The sequence below is a fragment of the Prionailurus bengalensis genome, chromosome B2, assembly GCF_016509475.1.
Source record: "Prionailurus bengalensis isolate Pbe53 chromosome B2, Fcat_Pben_1.1_paternal_pri, whole genome shotgun sequence".
Taxonomy (NCBI): Eukaryota; Metazoa; Chordata; class Mammalia; order Carnivora; family Felidae; genus Prionailurus; species Prionailurus bengalensis.
In genome coordinates, this window is record NC_057349.1 from 41,127,144 (window position 1) to 41,153,794 (window position 26,651).

General features: G+C 45.3%; 2 protein-coding genes and 1 long non-coding RNA gene across 6 annotated transcripts in view; 2 read left to right on the plus strand and 1 right to left on the minus strand.

Moving 5' to 3' along the window:
• POLH (DNA polymerase eta) overlaps positions 1-17,213 on the plus strand; it is a 41,919-nt gene extending 24,706 nt beyond the window's left edge. For both annotated transcript variants that reach the window (XM_043591489.1, XM_043591490.1), the window contains 7 exons: positions 2,910-3,079; positions 5,038-5,141; positions 6,319-6,438; positions 7,197-7,320; positions 7,857-7,922; positions 11,295-11,464; positions 13,181-17,213. In XM_043591489.1, the coding sequence (XP_043447424.1) occupies positions 2,910-3,079; positions 5,038-5,141; positions 6,319-6,438; positions 7,197-7,320; positions 7,857-7,922; positions 11,295-11,464; positions 13,181-14,075 (1,649 nt within the window). In that variant the 3' untranslated portion in view covers positions 14,076-17,213. The remainder of the gene's footprint in view (positions 1-2,909; positions 3,080-5,037; positions 5,142-6,318; positions 6,439-7,196; positions 7,321-7,856; positions 7,923-11,294; positions 11,465-13,180) is intronic.
• Positions 1,070-25,294, minus strand: GTPBP2 (GTP binding protein 2). Of its 3 annotated transcripts, none has more exons than XM_043591492.1 (12): positions 25,077-25,294; positions 23,291-23,317; positions 22,819-23,003; positions 22,357-22,465; positions 21,963-22,160; positions 21,490-21,664; positions 21,111-21,330; positions 20,565-20,700; positions 20,171-20,229; positions 19,393-19,564; positions 18,801-18,965; positions 1,070-1,439 (listed from the first exon to the last, which is right to left on the minus strand). In XM_043591492.1, the coding sequence occupies exons 1-12, from the start codon at positions 25,260-25,262 to the stop codon at positions 1,410-1,412; spliced, it is 1,662 nt and encodes a 553-aa protein (XP_043447427.1). In that variant the 5' UTR covers positions 25,263-25,294; the 3' UTR covers positions 1,070-1,409. The 3 variants fall into 3 exon arrangements, with proteins under 3 accessions (XP_043447427.1, XP_043447426.1, XP_043447428.1); XM_043591491.1 differs by lacking the exon at positions 1,070-1,439 and adding an exon at positions 16,530-18,565; XM_043591493.1 differs by lacking the exons at positions 1,070-1,439; positions 21,963-22,160 and adding an exon at positions 16,530-18,565.
• Positions 22,908-26,592, plus strand: LOC122489561. Its single transcript, XR_006298938.1, has 3 exons — positions 22,908-23,013; positions 23,998-24,054; positions 26,361-26,592. It is a non-coding gene; the product is annotated as an uncharacterized LOC122489561 (long non-coding RNA).
• Positions 26,593-26,651: the final 59 nt, after the last annotated feature.

Genomic DNA, 26,651 nt, shown 5'->3' on the forward strand with positions numbered 1-26,651 from the left:
TGTTCGTATCATAGACAACAAAACTGGATCTTAGAAAATTATAGAACTTGCTCAACGTCCCATAGTAAGTTCAAAAGCCAGTATTTGAACACTGCCTGACTGCAAAATATTCTTTTAACAATTATGCTATATGTGTTACAGATAAGAGCTAAAACACTTTAGGGGTGCCTGGGTGGTACAGTTGGTTGAGCATCTGACTTTGGTCCAGGCCATGATCTCATGGTTCATGGGTTCAAGCCCCCATCGGGCTTTGCGCTGACAGCGCGGAGCCTACTTTGGATTCTCTGTCTCCCCCCTCTCTGCCCCTCCCCCGTCTCAAAAATAAATAAGCATTTTTAAGAAGTTCTAAAGGACGTTAGTGGGGCACCCCAAAGTTAGCTAGAATAGCTGGAGAAGACCACATGATACATGAGACTTGAATAAGCCCTCGAGTATAGATAAGATTTGTTTAAGCAAAGGGGAGAACAGAGTTAAGAAGTGAGAACAGGGAAATAGAATAAACATTGGATATTCAGGAAATTGTAAGGATATAATAAATTTGGGATTAGTGGAAGATGAATTGAAAAGGCCAGATGGTCTTCAATGCCAGTTTTTAGAGTTGGTGCTTTATTCTGTAGGTATGAGAGAGCTAACAGTTTTGAACAGGGGATAAGATGGATAACATTGGTATTTGAGAACATTTCATTCATGGGTATTGTGTAAAATGCATTTAGGGAGAGGGTGGTTTAGGAGTTAAGGTGGTCTGGGAAAGAATGAAGAAAACCTGAATAAAATAGGGTGGGTGGATATGCGAAATGTTTTAAAGTGGGTTTCGTTGACTAAATGGGGAATGAAAGCAAAAGGAAGCCAATATTATTTAACCTCCAAACCTTTAATAGAAATAGGGAGTTGTTGGGGTGCCTGGGTGGCTCAGTCAGTTAAGCATCCAACTTCAGCTTGGGTCATGATCTTGCGGTTCGTGAGTTCGAGCCCCATGTCAGGCTCTGTGCTGGCAGCTCAGAGCCTGGAGCCTGCTTCGGATCCTGTGTCTTCCTCTCTCTCTGTCCCTCCCCTACTCACTCTCTGTCTCTCTCCAAAATAAATAAACATTAACAAAATTAAAAATATGGTTATTTAAAAAAGGGAGTTGTTTGGGAAAGGGAATCTTTGAGAAGGAAGATATAATAAAGGTTGATTTTAGTTATTTTTAGAAAATTTAGTAAACTATAGTTTGAAACTATAATGAAAAGTTCAAGAAGAGTTATTCTGTAGGGGGGTGGAGATAAGAATTAGAGTTTAGGAGTTTGGGGATAGAGATTAGGATTTGCATGTACTCAGCATAAGCAAATTGAAACATAAGCCTGTAGCAGTTCACCAAAAGAAAAAAGCATATATACAGAGAGGAGGAGGAGGAGAATGTTGCTCAGTATCTACCAGGGTGTTAGAGGAAGAAGACAAGCCTGCAAAGGAGAGAAGCAGCAGTTATCAAGAGTTGGAAAATACTTCCTTCTATGTGCTCATCTTCCTCCTCTATATACATGAACCTTCACTATACCTCCCCATAGTTATTTGAGTGTATTTTCTTGCCTTGTTCATACCTCATTACGCTCTACTTTTTATAATATTTTATTTATTTTTAAGAGAGAAAGAGTGCAAATGGGGGAGGGGAAAAGAGAGAGAGAGAGACAGAGGATCCGAAGTGGGCTCTGTGCTAACACAGCACAGAGCCCAGTGTGGGGCCTCAACTCATGAACCATGAGACCATGATGTGAGTCGAAGTCGAATGCTTAAATGACTGAGCCACCCAGGCACCCCTCATTTACTGTCTCTTTAAACCAGCATTCCTAGGGCACCCGGGTGGCTCTTTTGGTTAAGGGTCCTACTCTTGGTTTTGGCTTAGGTCATGATCTCATCATTTGTGGGATGGAGCCCTGTGTCAGGCTCTGTGCCGACAGCACGGAGCCTGCTTGGATTCTCTCTCTCTCTCTCTCTCTCTCTCTCTCTCTCTCTCTCTCTGCCCCTTCCCCACTTACTCTCAAAATAAACTTTAAAAAAAAATGAAATATTTAGGAGTGCCTGGGTGACTCGGTTAAGTATCCAACTTTGGTTAAGGTCATGATCTCGTGGTTTGTGGGTTTGAGCCCCATGTGGGGCTCTGTGCTGACAGCACGGAGCCTGGAGCCTGCTTCAGATTCTGTGTCTCCCTCTCTCTCTGCCCCTCCCCCACTCATGCTCTGTCTCTCAAAAAATGATAAACATTTAAAACAAATTTTTAAATAAGTAAATAAATAAACCAGCATGTCTGCATTTTCTATATACCTCCCTCCCTTGCTATATATAATCTTTTTTTAGGCTTTTTTCAAAACTGACTCAAAATTGGATAGTAAGATATTTTCAAGGCCCTGAGTCCAAAGCTATATCTAATTTCAATAGCTTATCAGAAGAATAAAACTAGTGTTTCTGATTGGATTTTAGCTACTCATCAGGAGAACCAGTCTCCAAAAATATATAAATACATTTATTTTAAAGTGTGAGTTAATTCTGAATATTTTCTAATTAAGTAACAGGATTCTTGGCGGTGTGCAAGGGAAAGTTGGAGGAAGAAAATTCCAGAAAACCAGAGAGAGAAAACAGATGTACTTTTAAATCAATGATCATGAAAGACAATATGAATATACAATATGTGTTGCATATTAGAACTATAAGGTTCAAGCCTATGCTGAAGCTAAGGCTGCTGGAATTGATAGGAAGGAGAAATTGATCTCTTAAGTACTGAGAAATCTTGTAAATGACTGCCATTTTTTTGTGTGTGTGTGAAAATGTACATTCTTAAAGTACCCTGAAATTGAAGCATTTTTCTATTAGATAACACAAATAAAATCCTGACTCTAAAAAAAAAAGTGTCTAAATACAACCTTTCCATTTTTCAGAGGAGATGCGAAAACAAGGCTTATTTCAATGGCTTGATTCTCTTCAGACTGGTAACACCACCTCTCCGGACCTGCAGCTCACTGTTGGAGCAGTGATTGTGGAGGAAATGAGAGCAGCCATAGAGAGGGAGACGGGCTTTCAGTGTTCAGCTGGAATTTCACACAATAAGGTGAAGGCTAATTATAGGTTTCAAGGCGAAACATAGATATCTGCAGTTAAATACAGCAAGGATGGATATGACTGGGACATTTAAATCATTACGTGTACACTTTGAAATGGGCTTCTATTCAAAATTCATTTTGAGGACCAAATAAATGCGTTCGTAATTCCTTAACAAGGGAAATGTCATTAAACATGCGCTTTCCTAAGAAGCAGGCTGAAAAGTTTGCAGAAAATGCTTATACAGTTGTATCCAAAAGATTTCCTTAATGACTGAACTATCTGTGGAAAGGAGGAGGTTAGTCTTTGCATTTTATATGTGAACCTATTTCTTTTCACTCGCTGAATATCCCTGAATTATCTCATTTCCTTTGTGGAATTGCCTGAGTATTTTCTGCTTTTGCCTATTTCCTCCTTTCTAATGAGAACAATAAGAGAGATGGGATAGTAAAATTTTATTAGTTTGGACCCCTATTTTGATTTAGAGAATAGACAATTGTCAATAATATAGGGGCAGAATAACTGGTTTTCTTTTTTTTTTTTTTTTTCAACATTTATTTATTTTTGGGACAGAGAGAGAGAGAGCATGAACGGGGGAAGGGCAGAGAGAGAGGGAGACACAGAATCGGAAACAGGCTCCAGGCTCTGAGCCATCAGCCCAGAGCCCGACTCGGGGCTCGAACTCACGGACCGCAAGATCGTGACCTGGCTGAAGTCGGACGCTTAACCGGCTGCGCCACCCAGGCACCCCAACTGGTTTTCTTTTTAAAGTGCTGTGAGGCTCTGGAATCTTTGTCTCCTTCTGACGAGGCTCAATAATTGGGCAGTGGCTGATTATCCCTGGTTACTACCTTTTCCCCCTTCCTCCAAGAAGAGGAAAGTTGCCAAACTATCCCACAGAGTTTTAGAGGTTTCTTCTGGTTGAGTGAAGGGAGGGGAAACAAAAGTCCCATTGTAGTAATTTGAACAAGACTAAATGTTGCCTAGTAGAAGTTCTAGAGAATCTCTCCAGTAAATTTAAAGGATGATTTTATACTTTTCCTACCAATTATAATTTGTGAACTGATACCACTGAAGCACCTTATTCTTTCAAAAGAGTTCTCAAGGACTTAAGGTTTGGGTTTTTTTGTTTTGTTGTTCCCCCCCCCCCCCCCATTTTGAAGCCTTGTTTCTATTAGAAGATGTTTGCTATTGGAGGATGATTTTGAGATCTCTATCACAGATACTTGAATTATGGTAATCTGTGTTAAATCTAGGACTCAAAATGGATTAACCATTAATCAAGAAATGTAAATCAGGGGCACATGGGTGGCTCAGTCGGTTAAGCGTCCGACTTCGGCTCAGGTCATGATCTCATGGTTTGTGGGTTTGAGCCCTGCATCTGGCTCTGTGCTACAGCTTGGAGCCTGGAGCCTGCTTCGGATTCTCTGTGTCCCTCTCCCTCTGCCCCTCGCCCACTTGTGCTCTGTCTCTGTCTCTCTCTGTCTCTCTCTCTCTCTCTCAAAAATAAATAAACATTAAAAAAAATTTTGTTTTTAAAGAAATGTAGATCAGTGTGGTAGGGTAAAACAGGTTTGTTTCAGCATTTTCATATGCGCATGCCTAGAAATGCACCTTATGTAAGTGTCCTCTGCAGCTTCTCTGGGCTTTTTCCCCTCTTGAAGTGGGAGAACCTTAAGGAATTGATGGGAATGGAAAAAAAAAAACCGACCAAAGGGAAACCGAGAATAGATGTGGAAAGAACAATGAGGATGATGATAGTGGGTCATAGTTTCCACTGAGGATGTTGTGGGACACCAAGGTTTAGAGATGTCTTGAGTTTCTGGTTTTGTTTTTGTTTTTAATGTGGAAACCATTAGTAACAGCCCTTAAGCTGTGCCTGTGTTTTTATGTGTACGTTAACATTCACCAGCTCTCTGTGTGGGTGAGGTTGACAGTTACGAAGTTTTTATGCTTTCCATGCTCCAGGTCCTGGCAAAACTGGCCTGTGGACTTAACAAGCCCAACCGCCAGACCCTGGTCTCACATGGGTCAGTCCCACAGCTCTTCAGTCAAATGCCTATCTACAAACTGTAAGTATTCATGGGAGTACCTTCAGTGTCGCTCATATACTTGGGAGAGCACTCTGGTTTCTTCTGTCCCTTATGAGAGATTGGAGCAAGAAAATGTAGGTAACCAGGAAGGCAGAAGAGAGAGAACACAGGAAATTTTGAAAAACACAGACTTTTTTTCCTAATGATAGGCTTCAATTCTGGATTATCTATGGAAGTTACTTAATCCTGAATTTTAAAAAATGAACTGATTTTTAGCTGTGTCTTTAATTTCCTTCTAGCCTTTTTGTTCAAGTCTGTTACTAAATAACAAAAGCAATAGGAATTTTACTTCTTTTTTTTCTTCTAATATCATCCCGAGGTGTTCAGGGCTACCAAACTGCTCCCAAAGTAGGTATGAGAGAAAAATCCAAATAAAACAAATAACTAGGCTGTGCATACCAATTGTGTGTCCTTGATAAGGGCTTACACTATTGTTGAAGGGACAAGATGAAGGGACAAGACAGTTCAAAGGAACAGTGAAAGTGCTATTAAGACTGTACATGAATATTTGCTAAATGAGCTATACAGGTAGTTATCAGAGTTCAGAGAAGAGAAATCATCTGAGAAACATTTATGAAAACTGCATGAGATTTTGCCAGACGATAATTGAAGAGCAATTCTGATTTTGATAATGTTTTGAACAGAAAGGGGGGAAAGTATAAGGTATTTGTGGTGAGCTGGGACATAAACCAGGTTAACTGGACCATGTTGGAGAAGATAAGTGATAGAAATAGGACTGAAAAGGTAGGTTGAAGACATATTATAGGAAGCTTTACAGGCAAAGCTTAAGACTTTTTATTATATTCTTAAATATAAAAGGTTTTAGTCATGAAAAAGATTTGTCTTGGGGTTGGAATTTCAATCCCTAAATGGGACAGTAGATCCTGTAAAATTGAAAAATTTTTATACAGTTGACTTTGATAACTAATCAATGACTTTAACCTTTTGTTTATGCTATTGTTAATCTTCCCAGGTCCTAACTCCCAGAGTATTTGAATCATCTAGTCTTATACTAGGAAATTAATAGTTTACAGGAGCAGTACGTGCTCTCATTGTCCCTGAACCCTGTGGAGAGCTACTTACAGAAGCAAAATTTCTTAGGTCTGCTGATAACCAGATATTTATGATGTGACATATAAATTCTTTGTCTTGTTAGCCGTAATCTTGGAGGAAAGCTAGGGGCCTCTGTCATTGAAATCCTGGGGGTGGAATACATGGGTGAACTGACCCAGTTCACTGAATCCCAGCTCCAGAGTCATTTTGGGGAGAAGAACGGGTAAGTGATTCCTAATGTTTTTCAATCATGACCTGTATGGAGATGCTAAAGTCAAACACAGACAAAAGCATCCAGTAAAATTTAGACCTATCTTTAACATTTGTTCCTTGAGATAATTTCTTTGGTTCTTTTGCTTTGTAATGTTAGGTCACTGTGGCCTGTCATTCTAGAGTAGTTTTTCATTTACCTAAGTAGGTTGATAGGCTTGGATATTTAGAGCATTTCCGTGTGCTGAAATGCTGGTCATTCCTTTAAAACCTTTTTTTTAATGTTTATCTTGAGGTGTGGGAGGAGGGGCAGAGAGAGAAGGAGACAGAGGATCCAAGGCAGGCTCTGCACTGACAGCAGCGAGCCCAATGTGGGGCTCAAACCCATGAACTGGAAGATCGCGGCCTAAGCGGAAGTCAGACACTTAACCACCTGAGCCACCCAGGCACCCCTCCCTTAAAATCTTTGTATTTAGACTTATACCAAAAAACTTGGGGATATGAATCAGTGGCTTGCTCAGCACTTTTCCAAAAATACAAATGATGAGTTGGCTTTAAAAAGCACAACCAGTATCCCTCTCCTTGGCAATATATTCCACTAGCATTCATTGGGAAGGGCAGGGATTCTGTCAGAGGTGAAGTATACTTAATTCTGGACAAATTTTTCCATTTCTATGAAGGAGACAAAAAGGTAGTGCAATGTAGGCATTTTATTTTAACAAGAATTATCATTTGCTTTCACCTTAAACTTTTTTTTCCTGCTTTTATTAGATCTTGGCTATATGCCATGTGTCGTGGGATTGAACATGATCCAGTTAGACCCAGAAAAATACCTAAAACCATTGGCTGCAGCAAGAACTTCCCAGGAAAGACAGCTCTGGCTACTCGGGAACAGGTAGGCAAGCATTCTTGAGAGAACATTGCCTCTTTTGAGGGGGTTAGTGGGTAGGTTTGGGTAACTGCAGAACGTTTAGTAAGTTAGACGGGGCCATTCTGTTGTAAAGTATGAAGTTCTTTTTTTGTGTTGAAAATGGACTAAACTTATTATTTTTTCCATGATTTATTTTTTCTATCCAAAAAGAAATAAGATGAAACTGACTGAAATTTGAAATGGAATTACTCATTTTTTTGGTAGATGATAACTTGGAAGGCCTGGGATATTATGCCTCAAGCTTGTGTGTTATTTTTTTTCTCAGAGCTGGAACATGCCTGAAGTTCACCTGACGGCATTCCAGCAGGAAAAGAAAATGAGAATCTTGAGCTAAGGCAGGTCAGAGTACTGAAGATTTCTATGATCTGGTGATCTCTTGGTTATAGGGGAGACATTATTGCACACTTACATTTGTGGGAGAATTGAACAAATCCTCCATCTCGTACTATAATAAACCTAGAATTTTTAAATGAAAGATTAAAGTCTCAACACTTTTTTAGGTACAGTGGTGGCTTTTGCAATTAGCCCAGGAACTAGAGGAGAGACTAACCAAGGACCGAAATGATGTAAGACTTTCTTTCTTTATTCTTGGGGTGAGTTTGGGGATTTAAATACCAGTTGTTGTGTATCTTAAGGAGTAGAAACAAAGATACAAAAAGATACCAGACTAGGAAGTTTTAAGAAATCTTTTGGGGCTCCTGTGTGGCTCAGTTGGGTGAGCGTCCGCCTTCAGCTCAGGTCATGATCTCACAGTTTGTGAGTTTGAGCCCTGCATCAGGCTCTGTGCTGACAGCTTGGAGCCTGTAGCCTGCTTCAGATTCTGTCTCTCTCTCTCTCTCTCTCTCTCTCTCTCTCTCTCTCTCTCTCTGCCCTGCTCCTGCTCTGTCTCTCTCTCTCAAAAATAAAAAAAAAATTAAAAAAATCTTTTTTCTTTCATAAAACTCAGCATAAGATCTGAGTATCCCATCTCCCTCGTTGCCATTTGCCTCTACTCTTTTGTATATTCCTTATTTAACCCCTCCTACAATCCTGAATATACAGTGGATCTTCATCAGAGTACAAAGCCATTAAATAAGACACTCAGGGATTAGACTGTAAATCATTGGAACTTGCAGTCCATGTGACAAAGTAGTGCTGGCAGTTTTAGAGACAGCGCATGAAGTCAAAGACTTGACATCTGATTAGTTTCTTTATCCTCTCCTTTAAATCAAATAGCTTTATTGATATTTTACATACCATAAAATTCACCCATTTACAGTACACAGCTCAGTGGTTTTAGGACATTCCAGAGTTGTTCAGCTATTCCACAATCAATTTGAGAACACGTCATCACCCAGAAAAGAGATCTATACCCATTAGCAGTTACTTAGCCCTAGGAAACTGCTGTTGTGCTTTATCTTCATACACTTCTTCGGGACATTTTATATAAGTGGAAGAATGCAGTATGTGGCCTTTTGACTTGCTTGAAATCTTTTGGTTAACATATTTTCAAGGTTCACTCATACTGTAACATGTATCAGTATCTTTTTCCCTTTTATGAATGAACAATATTCTATTATATGGATATAGTTTGTTTATCCATTCATCAGTGAGTGAAAATTTGAGTTGTTCCTACTTCTTGGCTGTTACGAACAATGTTGCTATGAACATGCATGTATAGATTTTTGGGTAGACATGTTTCATTTCTCTTGGGTAAATGCCTAGGATTAGAATTGCTGGTTCACATGGTAACTATGTTTAGCATTTTGAGGAGCTATCAGACTTACACTCCCAGCAGTGTAAAATTAATTTTACTATCTTTGTTAATGTGTTTTTATTTTAGCCATACTAGTGGGTGTGAAGTGGTATCTCACTGTGGTTTCCAGGTGCTTATTGGCCATTTTCTTATCTTCTTTGGAGAAATTTATCAAGATCCTTTGCCCATTTTCGAAGTGGTTGTCTCTTCGTTATTGAGTTTTAAAAATTCTCTATCTATGTATATATTATATATATATTCTCTCTCTATATATATTATACTCTATGTAAGTCCCTTGTCAGATATTTATTTTGCAAATATTTTCTCCCATTCAGTGGGTTTTTTCACTTTCCTGATGGTATTGTTCGATGTGTTCTCTCATGTTTCAGCATCTAGGGGTCCTACAGGTCAACTGTATACTGTCAGAAATCATCCCAAACTACCCGTTTGCCCCTTGGGGTGGTGAAATGTTTGTTCTCGGGTGGGCAATCCCAGTTGTGTTATGGGCCAATTTGCCTTTGCCCACTAGGTGTCGCTCCGTTCTCATTTCTCTTTATAAGCCTACATGCAACACAGGGGGGACCCCTGAAAATCTCTTTCTCTTTAACCTTAAAAGGATTTTACGTCAAAAGTAATTCTGGACATAGAAGATCCTTGTCACTTCACTGTTTAAAGTATTCTAGTGGTTTCCCTTCATACTTAAGTCATGTGTAGACTTAATTTTGTATTTTTATTTTGTCATGACCAAAATGATTTCGTCCCTGGCTACTTCTCTGGCCTTATCTCCTGTCCTGTCCCCCTTCCTTCTCTGCTGTAGCCTCTACCCCACTGGCAGCCTTCCCTTTTGTTTAACACACCAAACTCCCACGTTAGCAGGTTAGCAGTTTTGTTCTTGCCATTCCTTCAGCCTGGAGAATCTTTCCTCATATATTCTTAAAATTTCCTCTCTTGCTTTATTCAAGTCACCTTCTTCAAGAGACCTTCCCGACTACCCCATCACATCAGCAGCTTTCATCACTCTCTTCCTTACTCTGCTTTTTCTCATAGAAATACAGGGGCGTTGGGTGGCTCAGCATCCAACTCTTGGTTTCGGCTCAGGTCACGATCTCAATAGTTTGTGAGTTCAAGCCCCACGGTGGGCTCTGTGCTGACCCTGCTTGGGATTCTCGCTCTCTCCCCCTCTGTCTCTGCCCCTCTCCCGCTTGTACTCAGTCTGTCTCTCTCTCAAAATAAATAAACTTAAAAAAAAAAAGAAAATAGAAATTTCTTATTTCTATTACATGCCTACTTGTTTATTTTCTGCAGTTCCTATTACAAGACAAGACCCACGAGGGCCTGAACTTTATTTTGTTCTCTCCTATGTCTCTTTGGTGTAGTTGATACATGGTTTTAGTCAATTGCCTATTTCTATTCTCTGAAGATAAATTCTTATGAACTGTATTTACAAAACGTACAAAAATACAAAATACATTTTTACCCAACAAAATATTTGTTGCTGTTGGCTTGTTTGCCTTAGGGGTATTTCTTCTCACCACCACCTCCTGATTCTGGAGGATCCCTATGTAGACTTTTCGCCTTCTTATATTTCTGCCCCTTGACCTTTATTTCTTAGTTTGCCTTGCATCAATAGTGTTCATTTGGATGTCTAGACTTCACTGAAAATTGGGTCAATGATCTTGCTTTCTAGAGGCAAGCTCACTACACTGTATCTTCTATAGACAGAGTATAAGGAAGAGGTGCTAATGGAAACTTCTGTGCTTAAGTATAAGAGCATCACCAGCAGATTAAATAATAGACCTACTACTCAATCTTGACATCCTAGCTTGGATCTTCCTCTCAGACAATTACTTAAATGAATCTTTCCCTCAGTCACAAAATAGAATAAGTATTTGTTATAATCTTCCTGCATAGACAGCACAAAAAAACATTCAGGGAAAGAGTTTCCATTTTCATTTATTCTGTCCTATTCCCATCACCTGTCAAAATATCCTAGATATTCTAATATTTCATCCTTCAATTCTGTCTGCTCCAATTACTTCTTGCACTAAGAAACAAGCATAAAATATTAAAAAAAAAAATTAAACATGACTATTTCCAAACCATTTCGTCACCCTGGTTCTTTTAATTTCCTCTCAAACAATTCAATATATAGAACCCAGATGCTCACAGTAACTTTCTGGTCTCAATCCTTTTATACCCACAGAATGACAGGGTGGCCACACAGTTGGCTGTGAGCATTCGTGTACAAGGAGACAGACGTCTCAGCAGCCTACGCCGCTGCTGTGCCCTTACCCATTACGATGCTCACAAGATGAGCCGTGACGCATTCGCTGTCATCAGGAACTGTAACACTTCAGGAATCCAAACTTGCTGGTGAGTTTAATTCCAGCTTGTCTTCTCAGAAGACACTTGTACCCTGTCTTTCTCTAAAATTAGTGGGTATATAGCTTTCCAGCTGGGGTAGGTTCTTGGTGACTCTGGCTAGTGGGACCTATCACAGAGAGGAATGGAAGAAAACAGCACACCAGAAAAAAGGCAGCTTGCCTACAGCTTCTTTGCCTGCCTTTGGTGCATGTCAGTTCAGGGGTGGGTTCCAGGGGCAGAATAATCCAGTACTATCCCCGCCTTTGCTGCAGTCAGGAGGAACAAGCAATGGCATGTGGGAGTATAGAAACTCAAGTTTCAAGGATCTTGAACTTGGGAATTTCAGCACTTAATTGTTCTATCTTAAAAACATCTTCCTTGACAATGCAAGCGACCTATGTTCACTGATAATCTCAATCTAACATCCCAACTCAGTTACAAGCTCCGCTGGTATAAAACCAAATGTCGTATTACATTTCACTTCATTTGGTCATGAAAAATAACCAAATATATGATTGGAACGTGTTCATTTATTGTTCAGATATTAATGATTTTCAGTATTGGGATCTTCTATTTATTTATTTAACATAGCCTATTACATTGAGAAAAGTATTCCTAATTCACAACGGAAATATAATTTTGTGGGAAACATAAATTGGTTGTTTACTTATAGATCCATACTAGAGATTGTAAAAAATAATAAAGGAAAGAAAAGAAAAAAAAGGTTTCATTGAACACTTAAGTTATTGCTTATCTAAACATGTGGATACTACTGTTGTTTGTGCAGACCTACAATACGATGGGGTCTCTAAAGCTGGAGTCCTTTGTTCTTTATTTGGAATAATTTATTTAACTTATACTTCCTTATATATATGTTTATTTTCAAATTTTGAACAGTTTCACTGAACCAAATGATAAATTATGATACTATGTTCATATGAAACCTTATAAATTAACAGACTCTAACACTTACCAGGAGTGTGAAACCTACTGACAGGGAAGCATCAAAATGATCTGATTGTAAGACTGTCCAGAGCATGAAACCAGATGATAGTGATATACTGTTATAATAATTTTAAAACAGCACTTACTCCTTACCTCGTCGAGGGATTAATCTGTTTATAAAAGCACATTTTATCTTCTGAAATTCAACTCATGTGAAAATGTATTTGAGTAAACAAAATGAGTAACTTTGTGACAGGAATTTCTTGAAATGTTTCTGAGACTAAGATAGGTAATCCCAGTTGTGGGATTTCATGCTCTAGAAATTTGAGTTCAAAGTCTGTCAAAATTAGGGCTAGATGGTGTCCTCTTTAAAAACAGAATGGAATGGCTAAGAGGATTTTTTTAAGAGACTTTCCAGTCTGAATACTCTAAAGGTTTTTTATTGCCCTGAATAAAATTTCTTGCCTCAACCCAGGATTATAGCTGTTTTTACATATGTTATGACATACCTTATGAATACCTAGCAGTCAGAGGATCCAGTTTCTATGTCTGACCTGGTTAGATGTTCACCAAATCAGCAGTTCTCAAGATGTGGTCGTAGGCCAGCAATATCCGCATCACCCAGGAACTTGGGAAGAGTGCCTATCCCAGGTCTACTGAATCAGTATTAATCTGATACCCTAATATTTAAGAACCATAAATCCCAGAACCATAATCCCAGTCATTTACAAACTGAATCTGTGACCTGGTGCTAATCTTGTTCCTTTACTTTCTATACAGGTCTCCTCCCCTCACAATGCTTTTCCTCTGTGCTACCAAATTCTCTGCCTCTGCCCCTTCATCTTGCACAGACATCACCACCTTCTTGAGCAGTGACCCAAGTTCTCTGCCAAAGGTGCCAGCTACCAGTTCAGAAGCTAAGACCCAGGAATGTGGCCTGGCAGGGACAGCCACTAAGAAAGCAGCCACTTCTCTGGAATCATTCTTCCAAAAAGCTGCAGAAAAGCAGAAAGTCAAAGAAGCTTCAGTGTCATCTCTTACTGCCACTACCCAGGCCCCCACGAGCAATTCACCATCCAAGCCCTCGTTACCTTTCCAAACGAGTCATGCTACAGGAACCGAGCCCTTCTTTAAGCAGAAGAGTCTACTTCTAAAGCAGAAACAGCTTAATAATCCTTCAGTTGTCTTCCCTCCACAAAATCCCCAGTCCAGCCCTAAAAAGTTAACAAACTCTTTTCCAACAGAATATCCAGATTGCACCCCCATCTGTCAAGAAGTATTGAAGGTGGGATCCTCTAAAACAACTCCTGCAGGGATGGATTTGGCCCAGAATAGCCCAAGCAGTCTTGCTTCTGTAACTTCCAAGTCTGCTCCGGAGGTGGCTCAGAAGTCAACTACTCCCCCAAGTCCTGTGGCAGCTGAGGACCAAGTGCCCTGTGAGAAGTGTGGCTCTCTGGTGCCTGTATGGGAAATGCCTGAACATACGGACTATCATTTTGCATTGGAGTTACAGAAATCCTTTATGCAGTCCCACTCCTCAAACTCACAGGTTGTTCCTGCCAGTTCTCCTCAGGGCAAAAGAAATCCCAAGAGCCCTTCAGCCTCCAGTAATAAACGCCCTAGGCCTGAGGGCATGCAGACATTGGAATCATTTTTCAAGCCTTTAACACACTAGTGCTGCCCTCAGGCTTGCTGCAGGGTTTTAATATTTTACCTGTAAACTAGGAGATGGAAACGTGTTTACTTCTCAAGGAAACCTGTAACTTTTATACAAGAAAAATAATCCAGTTAGATGCTGAGTTAAGACCCCCATCTCTTCACGGGCATGGATTCTAATTCCATTGCTGACAGAGATGTAAAAACTGACTTATCTTGCCGAGATACAACTGCTCGGAGTTTTTAATCATTAAAGTTTAGGGACGCAGTGTTGGTAAAATGTGTGGGCCTTGAAGCCCACGAGAGGCACTTTCTTTTTCATCTGTAAAACTGATATACCTTACTGATTATTGGAAATCAAAGACAAGGTACTTAAAGTCTGTAGCTTAAAGATTGGAACAGAAAAGTAATGGAGAAAAAACGTTTTAAAAAGATTTTTCCTCAAGCTCTGCGACAGGGGAAGTTTAGATAACGCTTTGACCAAATGTGAGGTTTGAGAACGTGAGGTAAAGGCCTGAAACCCTAAAGTGGTAATTAGTTTAGGGCAGGGCTCTATAAACAGAAGCTACTCAATAAATACTGAATTTCATACGAGTAAACCCTATTATGACCACAATTTTAGCCACTGGTCCTTCTATCTCTTGTGTTTGGTCTAATGTAGACTGAGAGTGTTCGTGGACTAGTTCAGGAACTCTGTTTAGATTGGGTAAGTCATGATCAGAACTAGATCCTCTCTGGGATCTTGCTAGTTAGGGCACCTAGGTGGCTCAGATGGTGACTCCTGATCTCAGGGTTGTGAGTTTGAGCCCATGCTGGGTGTAGAGATTACTTAAAACTAAAATCTTAAAAAAAAAATTATCTTGCTGGTCTGAGTGTGATTTTGAGGAGCAGGAGCATCAGCATTATCAGGGAACTTCTAAGAAATTGTCTCAGCCTCACCTTCACCTGTACTGACCCAGAATCTGTATATTAAAGATTCTCCAGGGTGTTTGAGGACTACTGATCTAGAAGATGTCAATGGCAAGCCAGGTTTTTAGAGGGCCATGACATTTCCTTAAACCCTAAAGTACAAATGTGAGGTAGTACTTGGCTTTCAGGGTCACTGGCATGTTCATCTCTTTCCTTTTGATGTTTGAATATTTAGCTTAGGGCTTATCGTAGCTTTCTGCACTTGTCCATGCTGATAGTTCCATTTTCTTTTCTTTTTCTTGGTTTTAGAGAGTGCGCGAGCAGGGTAGAGGTGGGGGGATAGAGGGAGAGAGAGTATCTTAAGCAGGCTTTATGCTCAGCACGGAGCCTGTCGCAGGACTCAATCCCACGACCCTGGTATCATGACCTGAGTCGAAATCAAGAGTCAGACGCTCAGCCAGCTGAGCCACCCAGGTGCCCTCACAGTACTGTATTCTTAATCTCTGTTCTTATATGTGGGAAGTCAGCTTTTTTGATATAGGAAACCTTGAGTCACACAGAGAACCCAACCGAAGATGAGCTGGATTAGGTGGTGTGTTGGGGGAAGTGGGTCGGAAGAATGGTGTACACATCCCATCTCTCATGTGTACACAAAAATCAACTGCTTTTAAAGCTTGTTTATAAATTAGGGGTCTGTATTTAGTTTGAAGAAAGTGGGGAGCATTTGAAAACCCTGAGTCTAGCAGGAAACTCTCTTCAAAACTATCTTCCTCTTTTGAGGTAGTTGAATGCTGTGTACCATGGCCCTTTCCCTGCTAGATTTATAGTTTCCTGAAGGCAAGAATTCTTGCACATAATAGGTACTTGATATTCATTGGATGAAACATATGAAGTAAGCAATTTTAGATGATTACCAGAACTGGAACAGTAAAAATGTACATACAGCTGATGGGGGTGAGGGGCTGCGTTACACATCTTTTTATCCTCCTAAACATTCCATTCATGTAGCAAGGTATAGCTCAGTGGTTCCTGAAGATATCTCATTAAATACTGAGATCATTTTCTAAAATTTCCTTTCTTAATCCAGTGAAAAGTTTGTTTTGTTTTGTTTTTTAAAGCCTAAAGAAGCAATACTCTCCTTTGGGTACTGTACAGATCAAGTGAAACAAATTTTTAACACTTTGCTTGATTGGAAAGAGAAATTGTGAGTAGAAACTTTAGTTTCACTGGACTTATAAGAGGCCAAGATGGGCGGGAGTAGTGAGTAACCAGTAACAACAATACAAGCAGCACACCTATTTTCTTGGAAATGCCAACCCTGCCCCAGCATAGTGGCAATAAGCCCATGGAGGTACGAGCAGACGGACATGCAAAGGTCAGTGTTGGTTGAAAGCTATAGTACCTTTTTGCTGAACACAAGCTTTTCTCATAGCCGTTTATCAGCAACTGTACAGACGGAAATGAACCGCTCTTAGTCCCCGACACAGGAGGAAGTTCTTCAACCACAGGCTACTTATAGTAGCCAGTCAAGCCAGTGGTATTTTTAAAAGCAGCAGAGCTTGAATAGTTAAGGAAGCTTTTACTTTAATACCCTGGAGACAGAATGCCTCGCTGGACATTGGGCCACATTTATCATTAAATTTCTTTTGCAAGGATCACTGCTCAAAACACAGTCCCATAAAACATGACCGTCAGGTACTCTGAACACAGAAACACGAAGAAACGACTAAGGTGTGGCCAGGTGGTTCCAAGGAGCCAATTTAGGCTATGTAAACCTCACTTCGAGCTTTTCTGCATTGCTAGGGACAGCGTGAGGGCCAGACTAACGTGACTCTTAAATTCCACTCTTCATTAAGTGGCTCACACGTCATCTCCACATCTCTGACACGGCACAGAAGTGGGCTCCTCATCACTGTGACCATAGCAAGTGGCCAACTCCTCAAGTGCGGGCTGGTTACCTGTCTCAGCTGAAAAGGCAGCGGTTTCACTTTCTATTCTGCTTGCTCAAGAGCAATGCAAATAAGCCAGAATACCCAGGTCACAATACTGGAACGCTGATCGCATGGGAGGGACAGGAAAGGGAGAATGGTAAATGATACCAGATGGGCTCTTTTCTCCATCCAGGGCTCAGTGGTGCTAGGGTTTCACTTGTCTCTAATCCTGAAGAGGAATCTAGCTCTGGAAGCTGAGCCCGTATCTTAAGCATAAGCACAGTGTATTCAATAAAACATTTTTATTCTGTACAATATATATGTGTGTATTTAAATATATATATGTATGTATATATTTATATTTATATTTATATTTATATTTATATTTATATTTATATATGTATATGCAGAGAAACCTGAACCAACAAATCCCTGAGTCCGGGGAACCCAGGACATTAACAAAGGGAAAGGAAGGAGTCCATGCCCTAAAGTGTAGGAAATATGGCAACATCTTTCCCTTTCCCCCAGGCTCCCTGCAACAGAGGGAAGATTTAACATGGGAGCAGGAAGGGTGGAGGGGGTAAAGGATGGCAGGATGGGGAGCTGTGGGTCAGGTCCCCAGTCACTAGTCTGGGAAAGTAAAACACTGTTTGATCCAGCATTAAAACCAACAAATCACTGCAGAGGAAGGGACGAGACTGATTGACATGCAGCTGACCTTCAGTATGCCAAGCCTCAGCTCGGCAGCCCCACTCCTGGGCCAGCACAACAAATAGCACCTGTGGGGCCTATGAGCAGAAAAATGGAGAATGGCCCTTGAGTGAAGGGAAGGGAGACAAAGCTGAGGAACAGACCTCATGTCTCAGCACAAGGTGGGAGCACTGCCCCTGTGCCATTTCTTCAGACTCTGGGCCAAGACCTCATGTCTCAGCACAAGGTGGGAGCACTGCCCCTGTGCCATTTCTTCAGACTCTGGGCCAGCTGGGCCAGCTGGGCCAGCTTCAGACCCGGGAGCAGCTGTCTTTTGTCCACAGTCAAGTAGAGATGGGCAACTTACATGGCCTTGAGAAGAGGTATACAAAAAGGAGTGCTTTCGAGGACCACCCCCAGTTGTTGTGACAATTCCTGAAGTGCAGGGACCACACCGGCGGATCATGCCCAGTCCAGACAGTGGGGCCAAGGTGGTGGTGGTCAGCTCCCTCCGGTAGACAGGCCGTGGAGTTCCCAGGGTTGATGAGCCAACCAGGTGGACACAAAGCTGCTGAGCACTGCCCTGAATTCTCCTGTCTTCTTGAGAACCTCAGGACTGCCCCTCCCTGGCCACAACAAGCTTGGCACCTCTCCAGAAAGGTGGCAGGGAGCAAAGGGCAGAGAGCACCGGTCTCTCCCTAGCCTATTAACACACAGAGCCGCCAACAGGGGGGGCAGCATGGCCAAAAGTCACCTTATATATTGTGGGGACGGCAGTAGAGCTGTGCCTGCCTGGAGGAGTTCAGAAGCCCATGTTGGCCTGGGCCTCTCCTGCTGCAATGGCTTGCACATCAGTGACATGGCCGATGCCCTTGGTGACACCCTCCCGGAACAGCAGCTTGGCGCCCACCTTCAGGTACTCTGGGTGTTTCAGGAAGCGGAAACGTACCACTGCCTTCTCCCCTGTCCGCAGCTTGTCCTGCAGCAGATATGCCGTCACGGGTCCTGGCCAGTACCTCCCATCCCATTCTCTACCAGCCTTGGCTCTCCACCCTCAGGGGCCTATCAGGCTTCTACCCACCCAGAGTGGGGCTTTGTCCCCTTTATGGGATCAGGGAATCCTCTAGGAGTCTGTGGCCAGGCCTCCTTCCTTTCTGGAGGCAGAAGATTTATGACTTTCCCCTGGAAAAACAGCATGGCTGGGTCCCTCTCACCTTGGCATGGATCTTTTCCACCACTGCTGTCTGACGTACGTTGCCCACATGTACTGTCACCTGGAAGCCTCGCCGGAACGTGGTGGCATGGAACAGTAGAACTATCTCTGCCTCGAACACTGAGCAGATGGTGGGATTCATCTCGGGGCTCACCATCACCATGCCCTGGGGAGGCACAGCCCCCAGACCAAGGGCAGACCTTGCATTAGTCTCTCCCTCCCCCACCACCCTCGCACCCTTTCCAGCTCCTGAATTTCCTCTTCCTCTAGGACTTCAAACACAAAGACCTCAACAGACAATATTCAAAACTCTCCACTTAAAACCCTTCCTTATCCCTCCCACGTCCTCTAATCCTTCTGCTAATGTTTAGTATTTGTAAGGTCCTGGATATTCAGGTTGCACGACAACGATCCATATTTAAGTATCCTGAGTATTCTAAGCCTTTTTCAAACAGTCTGTGGAACCAGCTTCTTGGGTTAGAGACTGTGTTTCCTTTGAGTTCCTCTGAAGCATCTTAGGTGCTTCTCATTCAAGCAGCCAGTGTCCCAGGCACTTCTCTGTGTTCCCTCTGCAACCCATCCTCCCACCTCACCTTGCGAAGAAGTGCACGGTCAAAGTCCCCGAGGGCCAACGTAGCAGCCTGACCAGCTCGCAGCACACGACAGGCAGAGCGGTTGCGTTGGATGCTGCATACTCTCAGCTCCAGGAAGCAGCCATCGTCCGTGGGGCCCACTACCAGCTGGTCTCCCTCACGGCAAATCCCACTGTAGCCCAGGGGGCAGGTGGCACAGCATCAGCCTAGGCCCCCCCCCCCCAACCTGCTTCTCTGTGAGGGTCACCCAGAACATTCTTTCCCTTCTAAGGCTGACTCCCTCAGGTGGGGGGGAAAGACCCTAAACTCTGGCATGTAGGCAGGGGAGAGGCCCAGTTCAAGGTTCAGACTCTGAAGGCTAATACCTGGAAAGGCCAGTAGTGATGGCTAGAGAGATACCTGCTGCTTTGACACTGAGTACCTGGTCCCTGAAAGAGCAAATTATTCCCTTGGGTTTCACTCTCTGCTTTGAAAAGAGTCTTAAGGGATCTTTTATTTCCCTACATGCGAATGAAGTCAGTTGAATACATCTGGGGCTCAAGACCCACATTTCTCCCTCAGGGGCCGGGAGATGCCCAGTGAGCAGCAATACTGCTTGTTCCCTCGTGAACCAACAGACTAGCTTTTTCTAGCTCTTCTCATTGTGACAGCCCAATCCAGAAACAAGCACATAGTTTGAAGAGCTCTGTTCAACTCCAGGGTCCTTAAGGCCATGACCCAGCATATGGGTATGTGAGGGCTGAATGGGGTAGGCAGCAAGCAAATCAAAGCAATTCACCTGGAAAGTGTTCCTCCAACAACAGTCCCCACCTCTGGTACTGTGTAGATTTCATCCACCTGAAGCCAAAGAAAATGCTATCAATGGCCAGCCAAGCCCAAAATCTCAAAACAGGCTTAGGGCTCAGTCAGAAATAGTCCCTCCCAGGGGCGCCTGGGTGGCTCAGTCAGTTGAGCGTCTGACCTCCGCTTGGGTCATGATTTCACTGTTCATGAGTTCAAGCCCCACATCAGGGTCTCTGCTGTCAGCACAGAGCCTGCTTCAGATCCTCTGTCCTCCCCCACTCCCTCTGCCCCTCCCCTCCTCACATGCATGCTTTCTCAAAAATAAAAAGAAACAGTGCCCCCCCCCCACCCCGTTCCTCAGCCCACTGCCCGTTCAGGTGGCCAATTACCTGAAACTCTGTCAGCTGCTGCATGAGTTCCTCCTGCTCCTTGCTGTTGGTAAGTGGTGGCAAGATATTCAGAAAGACTTTGAGCAGGTCCAGACTCTCTCCAGACACGCTGGACAGTGTGAAGATAGGAGTGACACTGTAAAGGAAGGCAGCGAATGGACAGATAAGGAAACTTCTAACAGGAAGCAGAGGCTAGAGCTCCGTGCGTGCAAAAGTGAGCTTCTGGGGCAGGGGTACCTCTCTCCTATCTGCTCACCTTTTCAGGAGCTGAGTCCTCTGTCTGTGAGCCAGCCAAGGAGTGTGGCTCATGAGGCTTATCTCAGGGACCAAGGGAGACAGCGAATGCCTGGCATAGCATTTTGTCTCCTGGGTTCCAGGCACTAGAAAAGCTCCAGGCTGGCTACCACAGACTCCCTCCCACAATGCCAACCAGAAAAACCACAGAACTGAGCCACAACTGGTCTGGACCTGGGGTGGGACACCACACTCTGGGGCCCCATGGCAGCCTTCCCTGTGGATCAGGGCTCTGGGGTGAGAAAGGCTTACTTGGGTGACTGGGCAAACTGTTGGGCAGCCGTGACAGCATCATCCTCGGAGGTGACCAGCATGGGGACCTTGTGGCAGCCAGGCTGCTTGAGGACCCGCTCTAGCTGTCGTACCGTCCTCTCCACTGTGGTCTTGGCACACAGGTCCACCTTGCTGACCACGATGAAGAAGGGCACTTTCAGGGCCAGGGCTAGCCCCAGATGTTCCCTTGTGGTGCCAGCTGCCTCAGAGAAGGAAGGCAGGCAGTAGGAGAAAAGGGTGAGAACATGGGAGGGAGCAGAGGGAACAGGAGAGTTTGTCTGGCTCCCAGATTTGAGGAGGCCCAGGGTAGGAGAGTCAGCACCCCCTCCAGCCCCGTCCCTGCCCCGATGCCTCGTACCAATCCCAGTGTTAGCACTGACGAGGAGCAGGGCGCAGTCAGGGCAGTATGAGGTGAGGCCAAAGATGGTGGTGTGTAGGTACTTGTGGTGGCCTGCCAGGTCGATGAAGGTGATCATCTTGGAGCTGCTTTCGCAGATCTCTTCTGCCGTCCGTGAGTCACTGTAATTCACCACCTGGCCCAGAGCCCAGGGCTCTCAGTGCCCCCTGCCAGCCTCCCCAACCCTTTAAGAGTTGCCAGGACCTAAACCGGTCGCTGGGTGACCCTGCCTCTTAACCCTGAGCCCCATATCTGATTTGATTCAGCTGATTCCCCATTTGTTTTCTAAGGAGACAGAGCTTGTTCAGTGCCCTCAGGGTCGTCTTCTACACTACTCCGACAAGTCTCCACACTCTGCCCTCGGACTCTGTCCTTCACCACTACCATCCCATCCTCAGAGTCTGGCCCCACTGGGTCCCGCTGATTTCATGCACCTCTCCCTTGCTGTTAAAGCCCAGGATCTCGAAGCTGATGCTGGAGGTTCGGCCAGACTGAATCTCATGCAGGTGGCGGAAAAGGTTGAGTCGAGCCCGGCCCCGCCCATTGTCCAGCTCTCCCTGGGTCAGGACTCCAAGCAGAGTCGACTTCCCTGAGTCCACATTGCCCAGGACGGCCACACGGAGGTCTAGGAACTGTGGATGAATTGCCAGAGGTAAGGGCTCCAATCCCTTACATCGCTCCATGGATGGTTGAGTTAAGGGCAGTGACACTCCCTGGGGACCAAATAACGACCTGGACACCCCCAGGTTCCCCGGCCAGTGAACAACCTGCCACCAGAGGCCCTCCTGGGAGCGTGGGCGTGAGAGATAGGGAAGGGTGTGTGCTCACCTGTTGGTTGTCAGGGACCTTTCGTACCAGCACCTCGGTAATCTTCCGGGGCATGTCGCTGTCATAATCCACTTCTCGCTCCCGGAGAACAGTGATGTCTGCCCCGACCCTGTCATCACAAAGCCATACTGCCACACCTCAACTTTATTCTCCTGCCCCCCACCTTCCGCCCTCTGGACCAAATGGCCTTCCCACACCTCCCAAACACCCTACTTCACTTCTTATCACCCTTCAATCTATCCTACATCCTTTGAAACAAACAAATCTTAAATCAAGGAGCAAAAAAGCCTAGGTCCAACATGGAGGAGCCCAGAACACTAGCCTTCCCTACTTTAGCCTTTTGTCAAGAGTAGGCAGCAGAGGGAAAGTCCCTCCTTGGCCCCTCGGGCCCAAGATAACTGGGTATTCACAGGTCTTCTCCAGAGGCGGGTGAGGAGAACCGAGGGAGAATGGGAAGCATACTTCTCTGCCATCCGGTGTAGGGTCTTGAGGGATGCCCGCATCTCCTCCTCGGCCAGCCCCACCAGCAGCCCATTGTCCTCTACCCCAATCTGGTAGACAGCCTCACCGCGGCCTTCCTGGAGCCGCCACTTCATCTGTGTCACCAGGTGCTCAAAGCGGTACTGGGATGGATTCACCAGCTTCAGCTTAGGACAGGTGAGGTATCGTAAGAAAATAAGGTCAGAGATACTCCTCCTAAACCCACGTGCTTCCCACCTGTCCTGCTCCAAGGACCAAGACCTTCCCTTCCTCCTTAACCGCCCCCCGCCCCCCATCCCTGGCCTCCTCTAACAGTCAGTCCCCCTCCATCAGAATGAGGTGCAGGGCCCTTACCCTGAATCATATTCCTAAACTGCTATAGATAATGAAATTGAAAGGATCTCAGAAAAATCACGCCCGCCCCCCCCCCCAAACACCCGAGCCTAAGACTCACTTTATATTCGATGTTTCCATCTTCAGCCTGAAAAGAAACAGAGATCAGTTACCACACGTTGTCCTGACCCAACTTCTGCTTCCCTTTGATTCTTGCTGGGGCCCAGGAAGCTAACTTGAGAGAGCAGGAAGCTCAGTGGCACCTGCTTAGACAGGTGCCTGCCAAAGGTCATTGGCAGACAAACCCTCTACTCAGCCCCAGTGGACCTCTCTGAAGGAAAGGCCTCTAGGAATACTGTGAGTCACCCATCTAAGCCAGAAACCGAACCCTTAGCCCCTCCTTTCTTTGATCACTGGTGGTACATTCTTCCTAGACACAAGTTCACCCCCTCCTTTCCCCGGGGCCTCAAAGTTTTGTCCCCAGGGGTCTAGATCTCCTCCGTGTTCAGGCTGCTGAGGCCCTTCTTTGCTACTGGTCTGGAAGACACCATTTCCTTCCTGCCCACCCCTCCCTGCTGATGTCCTCAAGAGTAAGAGGCTGCAAGAGGTCCTGGATCAGGGCCAAAGGGTGAGCTCGGTACTGGTCACTATAAGCCTGATGAGAGAGGAGCCCAGGTAAAATGAGGGGCAGGGCTCCAAAGCTGGGGCTGAGATGAAGAGAAGAAACTCAGAAAATGCAATAAAGGGGACAGACTCCACCAACCATGCCTCAGATGATGAAATCCCGAATCCACCCACATAATTTCCTCTACCTCTTCCCTCTATCAGGTGACCCACCAGAGAAGCAACCTGTTGCCTGAGCCTTCCCCTCTAGGGAGCAACGGGGTAAGAGATTTGCTTGTTCTGCCTGTCCTGCATTTTGGCACTGCTCCTCCCTGGCCATTTCTTTTTCTTTTTTCCTTCCTGTCATCATTCCATCTCTCCAACGCCTTCTGACTCCCAGGCTCTCACAGGTCTTCACCCATAATCTCTACTCCATGGAATAGAAGGGAGATCTTTTCCCATTAGCAGAAACCTTCCTTTTTATCATCTTGCTAAAAATGAAAAATTAGGATGGGTGGCTGCAGAATAGTGGTAGAAGGATGACGGTCTAGGCCAATAGTTCTCAAAGTGTGGTCCCAGGACCAGGTAGCATTAGCACTGCCTGGGAACTTGTAAGAAATGCAGAGTATCAGGCCCACCTCTGACCTACTGAATCAGAAACTCCAGGGGTGAGGCAGCAATCCAGGGGATTCTGATACATGCTAAAATTTGATAACCACTGGCTCAGCTCTTCCCCTCAGTCCTCCTTTCCTAAGAGGGACGAAATAGCAGTTACTCTCTGCCTTAGGGATAGATGGAGCAAGAATGTGGAAGCTGTCCCTACTTCCTCATAGGACGAAGGGCGGGAAGACCTAAGCCTGACTGTTGTCTGTTTTTATACTGTGTACTCAACGATACAGACGGAACATATTGCTCTTTTCCCCAGTACTCCCCTGTGGAACAAGTTTAGAAAACTCTCTCCCCGTCCCAGGATTGAATCTCCCTCCCTTCACAAGGATGAAGCGCGGGTATTCTACTCCGCTCTTTCCAAGGGGTTAAAAGTGGGATCATCTTTCCCCACTACTCTTCCTGAGGTTACTGGACCAGAATGGGAGGGCTCCTCCCTCCCCACTCTTCCTCGCTGGGGTCTGTCTGACCAGAGGGAAGGTACTCCCTGGGGTCTTAGGACCGGAAGGAAGGGTTCTCCTCTCCCCTCCGTGTTCTGACACCGGAAGGGGGTATCAATTCCCTCTGTCCCGCCTCCCTGGAGTACCGGGACCGGAAAGAGTGGTTTCCTCTCACCCGCCACTTCTTATGGAGCTCACCTCGGGGGGCAGGTACGGAGGGTTGTTGGCTTTGCCTCCTCTGTTCCTTCCGTTCTTCTTTTTCCCCTTCGGGCCCCCGCAGCCGCTGCTGCCGCCGGCCCCCCTTGCCTTAAGGGTTCCGCCCACGGCCGGGCCTCCTCCGGGCCGGCAGCAGCCGCCGAACAGCTCCGATACCCGCGAGTCCATCCGCCGCTGCCGCCAGCCCCCCGCCCGGCCCCTCCCCCCCCGCCACCACCACCGCCGCCGCTGCTGCCGCCGCCGCCCCTACTGCCACCGCCGCGTCCGGCCAGCCAGAGGAGAGCGGGGTGGGGCCCTGCGCAGGCCACGCCCCCACCCTTCTCTGGCCCCGGGTCGCGTCAGAAACAGCCGCGGGGCACCACGGGAGATAGAGTCCTCAAGTCTGGGATCTCCATTAAATGAGCTGCCTGCTGCCCTACAGCTCCCAGGAGGCATTGCGGCTCAAGGGGCCGTGAGGCGGCTTTGGGGCGTAGGCAAGGAGCGAGCCTTTGCGCGCAAAGGCCTAGGGGAGCTGTAGTCTGGTTCTCAATCTCGGTGCTGTGAGTGGGTCTTTTCTTAGGGCCTCTTTAAGGGGAAGTTTAGGAGCCCGGCGGCCTGGAGGTGGGACAGTCACCCGAAACCGAGGGCTTACATCAGAATCGAGCTTTGTGGGCGCTCCAGGGTTTGGGCCCTTAGCGAGATCCCAGACAACAGGTTTTGGACCTGAAGAGCTGCAAAATTCACGGAGACTGATCCCTCCAGCCGGCTGGCTCCACCCCGCCTCAATTTCTTCCCCGACTGCTGGCGTGCCGTCGGGTGAGTCAGGGCGAATGCCAGGGCGGAGGCAGATGGTGGTTAGCCTAATTACGGCTGTTATTGTTGCGATGATTATGCCACCTTTACACAGTAGTCACTGCTTTATTACCAGGCTGGCACCCTCCGGGGGCTGGTTTTAGCAACCCGAGACACCGCGGTGCCATCGACACGAGGCCCAAACCCGTAAACCAGCCTTGCAGCCTGAGGGCTACACGGATGCCCACAGCGAGAATTACCCCTCCCCTTTGTTTTGAAGTAGAACCAATCCCGGCACAGCGAGTTTAGTTTTAAAATAACAAGGGCTGTGGGAGGGGCCTGGCCCCCACTTGGGGCGGGGCTGGGGCTCCGGTTACGTCAGCCACTGCTAAGGTTGTGGCTGGGGGGAAGTAGCAGGTAATAGAAACTTGGCCAAGGGCCCAGGGGATTATTGACTTTTGACTTTCCTGCCAAGCTATCTCTTTTGCTTTTTAGGGCTCTTGCAGTCGGCAAAGAGGAAACACAGCGACAGAAACCAGTGTACAAGACACGAGAAAGGCAAAGTGGAGAAACATGTTGCTGCGCTGGGAGTCAGGACGCCAAGGTTCAATTCCTAGCCCCATGGCTGTCTCATGATTCACCATTCACCCTGTGCCCACTTCCCCTCTTTCACAAACATCGAGATGCTCTCACACAGCCAAGAAGTAAAAAGTCCCTTCCCTCCAGATCTCAGTTTTCCCTGGAAAACTAGAAGCAGCAGCAGCAGCAGTGGCTCACCTCTGGTGA

Coding starts and splice junctions, on each gene's coding strand:
- GTPBP2 (XM_043591491.1), bottom strand. CDS start 25,262: ATGGACTCGCGGGTATCGGAGCTGTTCGGCGGCTGCTGCCGGCCCGGA. Junction 20,230..20,564: donor AGCAGCTGACAGAGTTTCAG/GTAATTGGCCAC, acceptor CTTTGGCTTCAG/GTGGATGAAATCTACACAGT. Junction 18,566..18,800: donor TGGAAAAGATCCATGCCAAG/GTGAGAGGGACC, acceptor TATCTGCTGCAG/GACAAGCTGCGGACAGGGGA.